This window comes from Ovis aries, chromosome 8 (genome assembly GCF_016772045.2).
Source record: "Ovis aries strain OAR_USU_Benz2616 breed Rambouillet chromosome 8, ARS-UI_Ramb_v3.0, whole genome shotgun sequence".
Lineage (NCBI taxonomy): Eukaryota > Metazoa > Chordata > Mammalia > Artiodactyla > Bovidae > Ovis > Ovis aries.
Genome location: NC_056061.1, coordinates 15,310,246 through 15,327,167, shown reverse-complemented (window position 1 = coordinate 15,327,167; position 16,922 = coordinate 15,310,246). Strand labels below are relative to the sequence as shown.

At 33.2% G+C, this 16,922-nt stretch overlaps 1 protein-coding gene across 50 annotated transcripts in view; it reads right to left on the bottom strand.

Moving 5' to 3' along the window:
- The window catches only part of TRDN (triadin), a 406,058-nt gene that overhangs the window by 26,631 nt on the left and 362,505 nt on the right, over positions 1 to 16,922 (bottom strand). For 9 of the 50 annotated variants that reach the window (XM_060419417.1, XM_060419418.1, XM_060419419.1 and 6 more), the window contains 15 exons: positions 15,796 to 15,825; positions 14,578 to 14,604; positions 13,765 to 13,812; positions 13,239 to 13,262; positions 11,992 to 12,039; positions 10,613 to 10,630; positions 8,421 to 8,465; positions 6,103 to 6,123; positions 4,390 to 4,416; positions 3,592 to 3,630; positions 3,183 to 3,218; positions 3,064 to 3,099; positions 2,945 to 2,980; positions 2,826 to 2,861; positions 2,028 to 2,072 (listed from right to left, as the gene is read on the bottom strand). In XM_060419417.1, coding sequence (XP_060275400.1) covers positions 2,028 to 2,072; positions 2,826 to 2,861; positions 2,945 to 2,980; positions 3,064 to 3,099; positions 3,183 to 3,218; positions 3,592 to 3,630; positions 4,390 to 4,416; positions 6,103 to 6,123; positions 8,421 to 8,465; positions 10,613 to 10,630; positions 11,992 to 12,039; positions 13,239 to 13,262; positions 13,765 to 13,812; positions 14,578 to 14,604; positions 15,796 to 15,825 — 516 coding nt within the window. The remainder of the gene's footprint in view (positions 1 to 2,027; positions 2,073 to 2,825; positions 2,862 to 2,944; positions 2,981 to 3,063; positions 3,100 to 3,182; positions 3,219 to 3,591; positions 3,631 to 4,389; positions 4,417 to 6,102; positions 6,124 to 8,420; positions 8,466 to 10,612; positions 10,631 to 11,991; positions 12,040 to 13,238; positions 13,263 to 13,764; positions 13,813 to 14,577; positions 14,605 to 15,795; positions 15,826 to 16,922) is intronic. The other 41 variants (XM_060419421.1, XM_060419422.1, XM_060419423.1 and 38 more) reach the window with 20 other exon arrangements.

Below are 16,922 nucleotides of genomic sequence, written 5' to 3'. Positions count from 1 at the left end.
TATGAAGACCTCCAAGACCTTTTAGAACTAACACCCAAAAAGATGTCCTTTGCATTATAGGGGACTGGAATGCAAAAGTAGGAAGTCAAGAAACACCTGGAGTGTTTGGCCTTGGAGTACAGAATGAAGCAGGGAAAGGCTAATAGAGTTTTGCCAAGAGAATGTTCTGGTCATAACAATCACCCTTTTCTAACAACACAAGAGAAGACTCTACATATGGACATCACCAGATAGTCAACACCGAAGTCAGACTGATTATATTCTTTGCAGCCAAAGATGGAGAAGCTCTATACAGTCAGCAATAACAAGACCGGGAGCTGACTGTGGCTCACATCATGAACTACTATTGCCCAATTCAACTTAAATTGAAGAAAGTGGGAAAAACCACTAGACCATTCAGGTATGACCTAAATCAAATCCCTTATTTTTTTCACATGTAATAATTTTTTTCCTGCCATGTATTCATAATATGAAGATCTTAGAAACAGACTCACAGAATACAGTAAGAAAGGAGCATCCATCCAGTGTCCAAATCCCTAGAATCATTTGGACAGCCGCCCTCTAGTCAGCACTAATAGACCACTTCCTTGGGGACAAAGTCAGGTGCCTTTTGTCTTTGAAAATGAAACTGTAGCTGGACAGGCTCCTTTGTCCCTGGGGGTTCTCCAGGCAAGAGTATAGGAGTGGGTTGCCATGCCCTCCTCCAAGGGACCTTCCCAACTCAGGGATTAAACACAGGTTTCCCATACAGCAGGCAGATTCTTTACTGTCTGAGCCACCAAGGAAGCACATTTTATCCTTGGCCTGCTCTAATTGGTAGAAAGCTTTCCCTTATATTCGCCTACCACAGAGTGGTAGGATATTAAAATGTGATTGAATGGGCTTAAGCCTTTGACACCACACCCACTTGGAGCCAACTCCTGTCTCTATCAGGTAAACACTCCTAGAGGTTAGACTTCCTTCACCTAACATTAACTCAACTTTAAACTGTGAACAATCACTGGGTCTGTACTAAGATGGAAATTGAATTAATAATAGGAAAGGCTATAGCTGTGTGTTTTCAAAGTAATACATTACTTTTCATTCTTCTGGCTAAGTATCTTAAAAGATATAATGTTTTTGGAGAAATTTCCAATATAAAAGTTGCGTTCTTATATCATTTTACAAATCTGATTTGCTCTGTTACTCTAAATGTTACACCTTAATATTACTAAAAATTGTGTCTAAATATGTCCCACCATTTCAGGTATACACATTAGAGTAAGTAGCAACAGGGACCAGTGAAAAACTAGATTCCTCCTGCTCCATACTCCCAGTATACACACAGACTAGAGATCTATATTTACTCTGAATGAAAATTCTTGTTTAATTATGGCATGTTTACTTAGCATTTACAAATCTAAAGTATTTATGTTTTGTTACATTTTGAATTAATTAGAGTCATCTAAAATTTTATGACCCAGACTAAGTAATTCAGTTATACTCTTACAGTTTTATGATGATATCACCAAAATAGGTCACTCTCATTTTGGGTGAAGAACACCTGCCTGTCATGTGCATGCTAGCATCTGGCCTCTACTATCTACTTTGTATCTATGTTGAATTAATTTCAAAGATCGACTTATAAATAATAAAACTATATTCATGACATTAGTTATATTTGATGTAGTTGCAGATAAACGGACTATTGGCTCCTTCTCTTTTTACTACTCTATCATCGTTGAATGTAGTCATGCCGGGAAAGTCTTCTTGCAATAATAAATTTTTCCTTCTGATAGGTACTGGGATATCTAATGAATGTTTATGTTATTAATAGTTTCTGTTTCTCCACATTACCTAGTTTTCCACTGAAATGTAAGCATTCTGTTTGATTTCCTACCTGTCCACTTCCCCTGCTGTTAGAATTGTATAAACAGCTAGACTTTCTTGCTTTAGAAAATCTAGTGTTAATATTAAGCACCAACATCATTCAGGCATCTCCACACACATCAACACAGCATTTGAGGATTTACAAAGGTCAAGATTACCTTTTGTCACATTGTGTAATTGAAGACTTTCTTTTCTTGTTGGCACTGTATAAAAAAAATGTAAATTAAAATATGAACTTTTAGAGCAAATCTTCATAAAACAATTTGGCTCACTTCAACTCTAAGCTTTAGCAACATGAGAATAATTTAAATGTTGTAAATATTTTCTCAAGGTGTTTTAAAAGTTTTCTCTTCTGCTAATGCCTAAGAAAAATAAATGTTAGCTGAAGAGATTGTTGTATCTGCATAAAGAGATATGACATGAACTCAGTGATTACAGGGTATTTAAATGAATCTGAGTCCACGGCCAATGGGTAATGTTGATTAATTGAATTTAGGTATAAACCAGAAAAGTGTCTTCTTTTGTTATTAACAATCTTTTCGGGATGTCTAAGAATGCTTTCCTCCTGACTCGACAGAATATTTCTCTGATGATTAAGGCCTTTGTAAGGTTTTTAGATGACTAAACATGGAAATCAGTGGTTATTGTATTATATTATGTAGTTTCCTAAATAAATAAAGCTAAAGTTAAGATAAAAAAGCAACATCGCAATGCAGCTTCTAACCAGTTTCTCACCAAAGACCCAACACATGACTGCACACTGTAGGTGTGGCCTGCCGTCCATTGCTCCTTTGACACCGTCATAATCACATGCTCTCATTATTTACCACTTTTCTTCTTTTAACCAGGCCAGCAATCATAGTGTACGTAAAGAAAAGTTTTCTTTAAAATTGAAATAAATAAATTTTGACTCAAAATATTTTGACTCCAGGAACTTTTAAACTTTTAAAAATTACCTTTTTCTTCTTTAAGATGTCTCATTTCTGTTTTTTCTATAGAAATAAAATGACAGAGTCATATACATATTTATTCAAAATATTTTGACTTCAGGAACTTTTAAGCTTTTAAAAATTACCTTTTTCTTCTTTAAGATGTCTCATTTCTGCTTTTTCTATAGAGATAAAATGACAGAGTCATATACATATTTATTCAAAATATTTTGACTTCAGGAACTTTTAAGCTTTTAAAAATTACCTTTTTCTTCTTTAAGATGTCTCATTTCTGCTTTTTCTATAGAGATAAAATGGTAGAGTCATATACATATTTATTCAAAATATTCTGACTTCAGGAACTTTTGAACTTTTAAAAATTACCTTTTTCTTCTTTAAGATGTCTCATTTCTGCTTTTTCTATAGAGATAAAATGGTAGAGTCATATACATATTTATTCATAGGTCTTTCTAAGTTTGAAATTACATATTTTGCAGTCAATATTTACAATTCAGGAGTTATATGAAAAGAACTCTATGGTGTTAATATAGCAATAATGGAGTTTGCTTTAAGATCTCAGTTCCTGTTCCCTTTAGATATCTAGTAATAATGCAATACTACACTCCTCACATGAATAACACTCTAAATAGCTTCGATTCTGATATACGCTTTAAAACCAATGTCCATATTTTCATGAATTGCTTTTTTAAGTGATGTAATTTATATAATTATATATTTTTGATTCTTGTGCTTTTATCACTAATTTGATATACATGCCTTAAAATGTATTTACCTTTACTTTCCTTTTCAGGTTTTTCAATTTTCTTTTTTGCTAGGGGGGGAAAAATAACAATAAACCATTGGCTTAAAAACATAATTTTCTTACTCAGTTTTGGAGTAAATATTTGTAGATGAAACTTAATCCCGTAAGTGAAAGAGGGTCAAAGTCCTACTTTTAAAGATGTGAAGATAAAGTCTCCCTACTTTGTGTAAGAACATGTACATTTCTGTTATCCTTGGTTATTTGGTTTTATAAAGCACAACCCCCTCCTTTTGTTTCCTGTGGTTTTTTTTTTTTTTTTGTACATGCTTTAGAGTAAAGCTAGAGTAAGCCATGCATTTATTAATAAGTTTAAATTAGCAACAGAAAAAAAATTCACATTTTCTGTTGTTACCTTTCGGAAATGAAAATTTGATTAGTGCTATGAATACTCAATAAATTAACTGTTGAGTAAAAACAATGTAAGAGTCACAATATATCTCTGAGAAAAATGTAGACACATCCTTTTTAAACCAGAGTTTTGACTGACTGATGCTTTTCTTTAACTATATTTATCAGACAAGAGTAAGAAGGACACCAATATTTAATGAGTAACAACCAAGCATGTAGTGGGAGTGTTATATATGTTATTTCATTTCATACTTATTACAAGCCTTTTGGAAAGTCATTATGTCTATTCTATAGATGAGTAAACTGGGAATCTGAGCTGTTAATGGATTTTCCCAAATGTTACACAGCTATATAGAGATTCAAATTTAAATAGTATTCCTATAGATCTATGTTGCCTCCTCTGGGTAAGCAAATATTTACCTGATTCTGTTACTTCTAGTGTTTCCTCTTTAGAAAAAAAAAATAGAAAAAAGGAAGAAAAATAAAAGGAAATAATAATTTTCTTTTTCCAGTAGCAGACAACTGAACTTCATCTTTATATTATTTCGTATTAATTCCAAAAGTAGTGACAATAGACACATACTCAAAATGGCAAAGAGATACGTTGGTAACTAATATTTCTGAAAACACAACTGGTATCTATTCTGGAAATAGAACCCCTATATACATTAATATTAACTAGTCTATCCATACACGGTAGAATGAATCAGTTTGAAGACATTTGGGTAGTTTTCTCAATTACAAATTATAAATCTCCATTACATAAACTTTCACCATGATTTGAACATGCGCCTGCACACATTTATTCATTAACTTTTTATAAAGCAACCAGTGCAATGAGTAGGGTTGAGAGATGAGATTTTAAAATATCACAAAAATAATCTCAACTCATAATGACTACAGTCAGAGTAGTGAGACAAAATATAAAAATGTTATTTATTTGTCTTTAACCTATGATAATGCTCCTTCAGGAAATTCAAAGACCAATTATTTTTTTAAAATATGCTTTAAAAAATATATCCATACAAATTCGTTCAAATGATAGTATTTTCTATAAAACTGATATATTAAATGATCAGCCTAACATAACTTTTTGAAGTTTAAGGAAAATTCAAATATTTTATAAGAACAAATATATATAATGAATAATGTTTTATAAACAAAACCGCATTTGCAAATAATTATGGTGATATTTCTTATCAGTAATCTAGTTTTGACTTTCAGCCCTTAATTTTTATAATAACGTTCATATTAGTAGCACTTACACAGACTAAATATACTAGATATTTTTGCCAACCCAAAGGCAACATTTAATGTTTAACACTGGCATTGAATCCATTCAGAAGAAAATCATAAATGTATTCACGAGAAATCTATCATAACACTTTTAAGGAACCAGGTTAGTCCTTGGCATTGAAAATCTTTAGACACAACTTTTAGTTACACTCTTGATTGAAATGTAACTATTTACCCCCAGGGTAATGTCAAGGTCATAATTTAATAGTATTAAATATACAATTTCATTTTTATAAAATTTCATACATTTTCATTTTTTCATACATTTAAAAAATTATTCCTTTTTACTATTGCTTGAAATGTTAAAACATTGATTCTGAGCCACTAAAACCATCTTTAGCCTTTGAAGAAATATGAAAATATAAAGCTAATATATTAAGATTAAATAATTGAACACGGGTATTGTGTGTTCTAAGCTTGTTTTAACTCAGCAGTGACTATAAGAGGAACCTCCATACTGTATTTATTCAATATATTCTAACAAACAACTGAAGTACTTAAAAGAGAGATGGAGCCACGTTTTTTTGTGTGTGTGTGAACAGTATTAGTTAAGGTAATTGCATTAATTACACAGATAATGACAACAGAAGTCATTTTAGGCATTCCCTCACATAATCTGCTATAGCATAATTGACACTCAAATGTATGTTCAAATATTAATGAATAAAATACACACTATTCTTTGTCAATAGAAATCATTTATGTAGGTAATGTCGTAATAGCTACTGCATTAATAAACATACCACAATAAATTTTACTGCAGGTACAATTTAAAGAAATTATAAAATGAAAATACTTAAATAGAAAATTCTTAAAATTTTAGTATGGTACACTTACTTGGAGTTGGTTTTGGTTTGTCTAAAAAAAGTAAAAATAAAAGGGAAAGAAAGAAAAGAAAAGGTCATTTTCTGGCTATAAGTAAAATATTAGACTTTTATGTTTCATAATTCTGTTTGAGTTAAAATAAGAAAAGGCTAAACTTATATTAAAATGAGCAATAGGCAATGCAATTTGAGCAATTTAAAAATCATGTTCTAATGAATTCCATATTCCAATAAAACTTCAAAGTATAGGATCTTCTTGGTCTCTATCTTTGTAAAGTCTCATATTTCATCTGATGCAAAATGAATGCTTAAGATAATCTGAACTCCTTACTGTTCCTGAATGGCATAAAAGATACATTCTGCTATTGTCCTTTCAGAACATATTAATACTAATTAATATTAACTATTTAAACTTCTCAAATCCAGTCTTTTGAATGTAGAAGCTGACTTTATAAAATCTCAAGAAAAATTAGTGAATTGTTGGTGAAAAACACAAAACTATGCCATCCAAATACATGATTTCTCAGATATGCTTTGTCCTCTGAAATTAACTAAAAGCATTAATTATGCAGTCTTACATGTAAATAACTATTTATTAATAAAGAACTAAATATTTCTTGATGATTGTGAAGAATTTGAATCATCCAAAATTAAATTAATTCATTAACAGAGGAAATAGAAGTTAATACAATTTTTAGAGAACAATTAGAGAAACCTATAAAAATTACATTGACTGTATCATTTCACTAAAATATTTAAGGAATTTTTACCCTAAATATAAATTTACAAAACTAGACAATTATATTTATAATTGTATATCATTAAAGAAAGCTTGTCAGATAACTTAAATATACTTCAATCAGAGACTAGTTAAGTAAACAGTGTATAATAATACAATAGAATACTAAATGAAGAAATGCTTTGTGTAGTAATATAGAAAAATCTTCAAACACACTCTTAAACAGAAAAACCTAGGGAAAGAGCTATTTATAGTATATCATGACTTGTGTAGAAAAGGTGAGTTTTATATATATATATATATATTTATATGTATATGTATATATAATTTGTAGACTATCACTTCTCCAGGGGATCCTCCAGACCCAGGAATTGAACCTGGGTCTCCTATATTGCATGTAGACTCTTTAGACAGCTGAGCTACCAGGGAAGCAAATTTGTATGCAGGTATGTGTGTATATGTGGGCTTCCCTGGTGGCTCAACTGGTAAAGAATCTGCCGGCAGTGTCGGAGGCCTGGGTTCAACCTCTGGGTTGGGAACATCCCCTGGAGAAGGGCATGGCAAACTACTCCAGTATTCTTCCCTAGAGAATCCCCATGGACAGAGCAGCCTGGCGGGATGCAGTCCATGGGGTCGCAAAGAGATGGGCATGACTGAGTGAATAAGCACATGTTTATATGTATATGTCTTTTACATATATTGCTAGATGGATACATTAAAAAATAACAATGATTACCTATCAGACATTATTGGATACTTGGAAAATGGGAGCTGGTAAAACAGGAAAAGAAGGGGAAGAGGGAAGCTTATTTTTGCAGTGAACCTCCTGTATGCCTTATTGTTGAACCATGCCAAGTATTATATATTTTAAAAATTGAATTACAGTTTTAAAAGTATTAAGCTATTATAGACTTGGATGGTTTCTATTTAAAGAAATTATACCAAGTTGAAATCCATGATTAATTTTCAGTGAAATATAATATGTACAGTTAGATATGATATTTTACAGTACATCAACAGTGACTCAACATTCATGCTCATGCTCAGTTGTGTCTGACTCTTTAAGACCCCATGGACTGTAGCCCACCAGGCTCCTCTATCCATAAGATTCTCCAGGCAAGAATATTGGAGTGGGTTGCCATTTCCTACTCCAGGGGATCTTTCTGACCAAGGGATCAAACCCATGTCTCTTGTGTCTCCTGCATTGGCAGGCAGACTCTTTCCCACTGCACCATCTGGGGAGCCCCGAGTCAACCTTACCAGTATGATAAATGATGTCAATACTGGCATCAGTAAAACACTGAATATTTCGGAAGGATCTTGTGAACCATGAAAGCAAATACTATTACATTAACACAGCTGTATTATAATAGAATGCTTAGCATTCCATATATATTGGTTATAATATTTAGCAAACTGCTTATCAACACTACCATAGCCCTTATGTCAGATAAACTAGATTCTATTACAAAATCACAAGACTAAACATTACCAGGAAAGAAAATGAAAAGTGCTTATATGTTTTGGTTTTATTTTCAAAGGTAAAGAAACAGTGAATTGGGATAGAATGCAAACCAAAAAGGCAAAATCACCTGTTTTTATAGACGGAGATTCTTTTCCTTGATGTTCAGCTTTTTCTAGAGAGAGAAATAAGAATTAACTCACAGTCTGTAGATTGTTTGTGTATCAAGCATTTCTTATCTATATATTTGGAGGTAATCCTCAGTTTGTATGGGAAGCATGCTCCCAAAGTCATTTGCATGTAACTTGGAACACGGATAGCATATTGCCATGGAAACATGTTATAAACAAGATCAGGTTCATTCTCAGGGCATCCTGTAAGATACTTTGAAGATGTTAGCCCTCTTGGTATAAGAAGAGGATAGAATATGACAAAAAGGAGAATAATTGTAGGAGGATTTTTCTTTCTTTGCTGAAGCTTGAGTCATTCTTTGGAGATATTTTAAAGCAGATGATATTTGTCTTGGCATTTTATAAGCTTCCTTTTTACCTCTCTGACTTCTTCTAGGTCCCTTCTTGGCAGGACAGAAGCAATTTGGTACCGGTCATTTGTTTCTTATTGAAAATTTAACCTGCTGCTGCTGCTAAGTCGCTTCAGTCGTGTCCGAGTCTGTGCGACCCCATAGATGAAAGCCTACCAGGCTCTTCTGTGCCTGGGATTCTCCAGGCAAGAACACTGGAGTGGGTTCCCATTTCCTTCTCCAATTTAACCTAAACTTGCCTTATTCCAGAAAGTATCACACTTTGTATTTTCATTTTCCTGGACTACCCTCTCATTTTAGGTTCAGTTGGAACTCTCACAGATGAATCTCAACTAAACCTAGGACATGACAACTGGAACCACAACATGTACTTAATATTCTCAGACCTTTGAAAAATATTTGAATTAAAGTAAATTTTAGGAGATATCTTTCTTTCATCAGAAGTAGAATTTCAAATAAAGCCATTTAGAGTAGGGTATTTTGAATGGAGTTAAGATTATGTGGAAATAGAATAGATCACTGCCAAGTGCTAGTTCTTACTAATCACCCCCAGGTTTATTATCCCTGAGATGTTCTGGTTTACCTGTCCTTTCCTTCCCTCAGCCTGAATTTGGAGATTCTCCACAAGCAATATTATTTTCTCCCCATCATCTTGCACCAACAGCGAAGTGGGTGGGGAACTGTGGGATCTATGTTTCATAAGATTTAATTGGATATTTGTAAAGTAAGGATTGATAGCATTCAAGAATGAACTTCCATGATCTTAAAACTGTATAAATGTTAACATTACATAAGCATGCACAATAAAATAAGCCAATATTCAAGTTATTAAAACTGTGATAATAATAGTACTTCAAAAGTATAATAAAGTAAAAATAATATAAACTATATATATTTTATACTGCATTCAAAATACATGCAATAAGTTCTAGGAGGTAAATACATTCTATTTAGGCTCCATATATTTCACTTTATCTCCTGAATATGACCTCTTAACTGTCCTCACCAAATCTATCTTTGGATCTTGTCAATTCATTTTTCATAACTGATCCAGAGAACATTTGACAAATATTCACTCATACCTTCATCTAAGCCTCTGTTTCACAAATACATATCATTCAACAGCCAATATCATAATTCTGAAACAACTTTGTATATATTTACTACTGTGACAATGGACAAAAGTTCACGCTTTTCTGAGACCATTGGTCACTTTTATAACTCTCTACACCTGTAACATCTGTATCACTCCTGAGCAATGAAATGGATGATCTTTAAAATATATGCTCATAAGAAAATTCCATGATTTTAATTAAAAAGTGGCAAAATTTAATAATTCATAAAATTATGAAAAACAATAATACCAAAGATTACCTAACATAATTAATGCTGCTTAAAGCAAACAAATTAAAAATAGTATGTGCTTCATAACACCAAAAAGTGTATATTATTTCATTTTCTTTTGTCATTCATTACGTATGTTTAAAAGATAGCCCATTTATTCTAGCTTCTTAGTGTTATTTATAGCTTCTGTAGTCTCACTCTTTTAGTATTAGTAATACAATTTCCATAGATTTTTTTCCATATGATTATAGTGCATTATTAATTAGTAGTGAAAGACAAAGGTGTTAAATCAAAGCCATAGCAATAACAGTAATTTATCACCTACAGCAGTACTTTAGCATTAAGCAAAACTAAAAATAATAATTGGGAAAAATAAGCATATTGTAAAAGCTGAAATTGCCAAGTAATAGTTTTCAGATTTTATTGTCATCTCTTACTTGTTGGTTTGGGTTTGACTGTGGAGAATGAAAGAAAACAAGTGACATATGATGAATACAAACTATGGAAAAAATAACTCTTTGGCATCTGTATTTGTTACTTCATTTTAAGTTCTCCTTAAGATTAATTCATTCTCTCTGAACACTGTCATTTCACTGTCAGCAAATATGTTAATCACACTGCTTATTGAAAACTAAGATGCACCAACTTCTGTGCAAAATTTGAAGCAATCTATATATTTGAGACACATATACATTGGGCTAGTTTCTTCATAATCTCCAAACACCCATATAACTAAATGAGATACTCAAGGGGTCATATTAACACATTGAGTGAGTGAGTGAATGAAGTTGCTCAGTTGTGTCTGATTCTTGGTGACCCCATGAATTGTAGCATACCAAGCTCTTCTGTCCACGGGATTTTCCAGGCAAGGGTACTGGAGTGGGTTGCCATTTCCTTCTCCAATTAACACATTAGGGTGAAAATTAAATGAATGCTAGCCAAAATTATAAGCTTAAGCAATAATTGGGATACAGTATAATGGTCATATGAGGTAATGTGAAAATAGCCTTATGAGATTTCTTTCTAAAGAAATAATAGTTCACAATTTCTATAAATAATTAGTTCTTTCCTGAATTCTATTATATTTTCCTCTGAGAACTATACTTAAACCCTGATTATCATGATTATCTGTTAAAAGAAAGAAATTGCTTCATAGTCCTTTTCCTTTGGAAAGATTTTTAGTAAGAAATAGGACTCTATTCATGGCCAAGGTAGTAGCATTTTCATTTTGGGATCAAATGGAGGCGATTCAGTCTTTTAAGATGTCAGCTGAGATGAAAACTTACTTTTGTTCATCCTTTTAGGACGGAACTCCAGAAATGAAAGAGTGTGTACATTTCTTTTTTTTTCTCTCACATTAAATGATGAGTTGATATTATATATTCTGTTGATCATTTTTCAAGGCAGATTTTAAAACATTATATAATCACATATAGTCTCTATGAAGTTCTCATGAATGAAAATTATTCCATCTCATATATGAACAGCAGACAGATTTTTGTGATTTTAAAATTGGAGAAAATGTGGTTTGAAAGTGAGATTAAACACCTAATAGAACAGGATAATCAATGCATGCATAGCTTTCCTTGCAAATTATATGTAAGCTTAGGTCAATCACATTAAAAAAAAGTAAACTTATATCACTCGTTTTTCACTGTTAATTTTTATTGAATATATCTTTCAGTTATTTACAAGAACCTAGAATTTTAGAACTTATGACATAAAGTGCTCACACTCCAGTGAAGATGTGTGTGTGTGCATACCAACATAACACAAAACTGATACATAGAAGAAAAATTTGAAGCAGTTTATTTACCTGTTTTTTCTATCGTGGTAGCTTTTACATGCTTGACAACTTTTTCATCTGTGATAGGAAAAGAGTTACCACAGTGGACATTTTAAATGCATCAGTTCAAAACAGTGACACATTTCAACCTTGATATTTTGTATTCTCTTTGAAATAACACCAGTACTGAGACAACCTTAGCTGTTTTCTCAATTAGACAAGTGATATCTTTTATTCAAATTGGATGGGAGCACAAAGAAAATCTGTCCAGCTGCAGATGTCCTTTGCAAGTTTCTTGCCACAAAACTTTTTCTAATTCAAATGGTCCCCTAACCCCTAATCAAAGTACACTGCATTCTTTGCCTTCACTGTATTTCACTGCATTTATCTATATAGGAGTACACATAAAACACACAATTCCTTTTCATTATTGAATAAGAATGGGAAAAAACAATTTATCTTTCATGAGTAAGACACCTCCCTGAGAAGCCAGGACTAGCCTAAAAACCTAAGTTTTTATGTCACAAAGATGGGGAAGGGCAAAGGTGGTATATTTATGAGGTGTCTTCTGTGCTGTAGATTTTTGTAGACATAGTTAAAGAGATTTGGATCAAAGTAAAGGGATTAGAATAAAGATTCTATATAAAATTAAGCTTTTCAAGTATTCAGCAGTGGGAATTAATCAGTGAAATATTCTAATTGGAAAGTTTCACTTGGAAACAGAATTTAGAGTATGAACATGATTACTGAAATAAAAGATGTGGCTACTCTCTCCTGCTCTCAGGATTTCATCTCAAAAATGGGTGTCATTCGGGACAATAAAGACACAGGGTTTATTATTCATGATGTCAGAAGGTTCTAAAAGTTGTTTCTAAAGTTTTGCTTATGTCAGTACAGACTGCTTTTCTTACCGCCCCACAGTCAGGCTCTGCTTTCCTTATTTCTAGAGACTCAAATCGACTGAAACAGATTTTCTAAAGTAAAATCTTAAAAATATAAGCAGAAGTTTCCTAAGATATGTTTGGAGAAGGTGTTTTTACCTTTTTAAAGATTCTGACCTAACCATATTCACAATGTCAGGTAGACTATTCAGCCTAGAATAAAGGACCATGTTCTACAGAAAAACTGGGAATTGCTACAACCTCAAAATTAAATTCATATTTAATTGGGTTAAATTAAAATTTAAATAAAGTTTCTATTCTTAAATAAAAACTAATGATTAAACTAGTCTTGGTAATTTTTTAATTTCTTTTCATGAGCAGAACCCATTGGCTTACCTCCACTTTCTGTAAAGTGTAAAACTAGGAATAAGAAGAAAGGAAGGGAGGCAAAAATGAAGGAAGGAAGGAAGGATTAGAAGCAGGAGGAAATTGCTTTCTTTTTTATTTTTTTCTTGAGATTTTTGGAATTGAAGATGATCACGTTTGAATGGGCCATTCTGAATTACAAGTTTTCTAGGGACGTCTTGCCCCAAACAGAACAAAGCAAAACAAAATATAGAGCCCATTAAACTGAATGGGCATTCAGCATTCAAATGAATGCTGGCAAAATGGTCTTTGTGCTAAGCTAAGTTTCTGATAGGAAAAGATCATGAGCTATCTAGTTATATCTAGCAGGCCAAGTTTTCTCAGCACAAAAAAGAAACCAAAACAAAACACTGTGAAGATGACGAACATTAGAAGCTGAGTGACTTAACACATGAATCTTTTCTAATAATGTTAAATTTGACTCTAAGCTCATCATCCTGCTAAAGTTAGAACACTGGGAGACAATTTGATACTACAAATACCACCTGAAAAATACCTGGTTTACCATGAGAAATAGCCTTTTCTGGTTTCACTGTTTCTTGTTCTGAAAATAATAAAAAGACAATATTTTTGGATGTGTGTGTTAGTCACTTAGTCGTGACTAACAGTTGTACTCTTTGCAACCCCATGGACTGCAGCCCACCAGTAACCCTGTCCCCTGTCCATGGAATTTTCCAGGCAGGAATACTGGAGTGGGTTGCCATTCCCTTCTCCAGAGGATCTTCCTGACCTAAGGATAGGACCCAGGTCTCCCACATGCAGGCAGATTCGTTTCCTGCTGAGCCATAAGGGGAATCCAAGAATGCTGGAGTGGGTACCCTATCCTTTCTCTAGGGGAACTTCCCGATCCAGGAATCCAACTGGGGTCTCCTGCATTGCAGAAGGATTCTTTACCACCTGAGCTACCTGGGAAGTCATTTGGATATTTAGAAGCTTTACAAATTAACATATGGTGAATTTAACATATGGTTAATTTAACATATGAATTAACATGAATTTTCTCTGTGAAATGGTCCAGTGATTTGTTAAGTAGAAAATAACTGACAGATTTGAACAAACGTGCCTATGGAGAAGAACTGTTCCTCAATTTTCATGTCATCCTAGTTTAGATAAAAAAAACTTTAAGGTTTTGGTTGCATGAAAACAATACACCAAGATTTCTTATTTACATTTAAACACCTATAATTTCCAAAACATAGGCCATAGTAAAGCACAAATACTTAGGCATATACTGCATATATATTATTAAAATAATTAATTTTTTGTTAAAATTCTATATTAGCTTTATAGATAAAATAAAGATACATACTGTGTATTTGAGCTTTTTCAGATGAAGCTAGAACATAAACATTTATAATACAAAAAATCAATTAATTTTGCCTGCTAAATTATAGTATTTATAATAATAAATGAAAGTTCTAAATAGTACTAGACCTAAACAGACGTTTTAAATGGTATTGGTCCTCTGATTAAAAAAAAAAAAAAACCAGACAAAATGCAAAATATTTATATCGGGTAACACTCATCTGCAGCCAATAAACATACTTAGGAAAATAAATCATAAGACAGTAGTTTGGCATTTTTAAACCTTGGTACATTAAAAAGATTTATTTTTTATAAGAGAAACTAGGCTCATGTTTATGAAGAGTTGTCAAGTAAGTTCTGGTGAGAATTAAAGGAATAATATAGTATTGTATATATACATCTAGACTTGGATTTTTGAGTTTGTTGTTGTTTAAGAATCCTGCTACATAATAATTATAATGTAGAAATATGATGAAGAAACAGCATCCATAGAGCCTGAGGGCTTTTTTTTTTTTTTTTTTTAACTTGCCTCAGGTGAGTAGCTAGTTGGTACCAGAGCTAGGACTTACACACACTAAATAGCAATGTAAACTTGGAAAGATTGCTCTGATTTAGGTCAATGTTGCCTCTTAATAAAATCATTGTTAGTCTGGGACAGTCTCGTAGTGAGATTACCCAGGGTTTTGAGTAGACCAAACATGGGCACAATTCTAGCTTCAACATTTACTAACTGGAAAATCTTGTCTATTGAACTGTTTCCACAGATACTAGATATGGGTAATAGCTGTCATGTTACAGGCCTCTCACAGTGAAATGATCGAAACTGAATCTTACACTATTCCTTAGCTCATGCAGATGCTTGCTAAATTCTTCTCTTTCCTTTCAATTCCCAGCAGTCTATGATTTTTATGACTCTGGTGTGTTATCAGAAATAAACTCACAAATTAAATATGACTAACACCAGACTTTGAAGAACTCTAAGAAATGTCTCTTGAAACCTGGAGTCTCTGCTGACATTCATTTAAAGCCATATTCCAGATATTTTGTCTATGGAATATCGCCATTCTCACCTAATCCAGTGCTGTAAAAACATATGGAATAATGGAGTAGGGAAAACAGTGAGGATGTGGAAGACACTGTGTAAATCCCCACTGGTGTCATTTTAGTTCTAAAATAACAGCAACATTAGCTCTGTATCTATTTAAGAATAAAATATTGTTACCTGGTTTTGCTTCCTTTTTAACTTGTGACTCTGAAGGGAAAACAAAAGATAGAAATTTTAAAATCTGAAAAAAATAAACTAGAGCACAAATTCATTTTTGGACACTATTTTGTTTTATTTATCATAATTTGAAAAAGCAGAATTTTAGTAAACCTTATCTTAGTTTCCTACTGGCCTGCCAGTATTGGACTATTAAACACACAGTAGTTAAAATCATGCCACGTACTTGTCTGTCATTAAGTTGTTGCTACTGCTAATGGATTTCAACCTGAATTTTCTGTTTTCTCAAGATTATTGTTGTAGAGAATAGCCCCCATGTTAACATAAGATAAATGACTTGATGATAGGATCTGGAAGAATATTTTTTGAAATATATCTAGTCGTGATTCAGAAATTCAGATAATGTTATGACTTGTATTATACGCTGTCGCTGTTCAGCCTGTCCGTCGTGTCTGACTCTGCAGCCTTAGGGACTGCTGCAGGCCAGGTTTCCCTGTCCTTCACTATCTCCTGGAGTTTGCTTAAACTATGTGCTGCTGCTGCTGCTGCTAAGTCACTTCAGTCGCGTCCGACACTGGGCGACCCCATAGATGGCAGCCCACCAGGCTCCGCCATCCCTGGGATTCTCCAGGCAAGAACAATGGAGTGGGTTGCCATTTCCTTCTCCAATGCATGTAAGGGAAAAGTGAAAGTGAAGTCGCTCAGTCGTGTCCAACTCTTCGAGATCCTACACACACACAAAAATATGTTTAAATCCTGTCTGCTGGGTAGAAGGTGGAGTTTGTAAGTGAAGGATGTCGATCTTTAGTTTAGAAAACTCCGAGTAGAGTGTGGAGAGCACAGCATGGATTCTCTTCATTGCTTATAACAAAATGAGAAAGAGAAGATAAATTGAGGAGTAAACTATTATTTAAGAGGAACCAGTACTTGGTGACTGAGAAAATGCTCACCCTGACTAGATAGTGCACCCTGGAGACAGGACCAAGGGTGTGGCTGGAAAGAATCATGGGTCCAATCTTCCACCTCAGCAAAAGGCAGAAATAGAGGTGTGGTGACCCAGGGAGATCTGTGGGGGACCCTCTTGTGCAATGACTTGGATCTTCAGGAACTGAACTCTCAAGATGAGT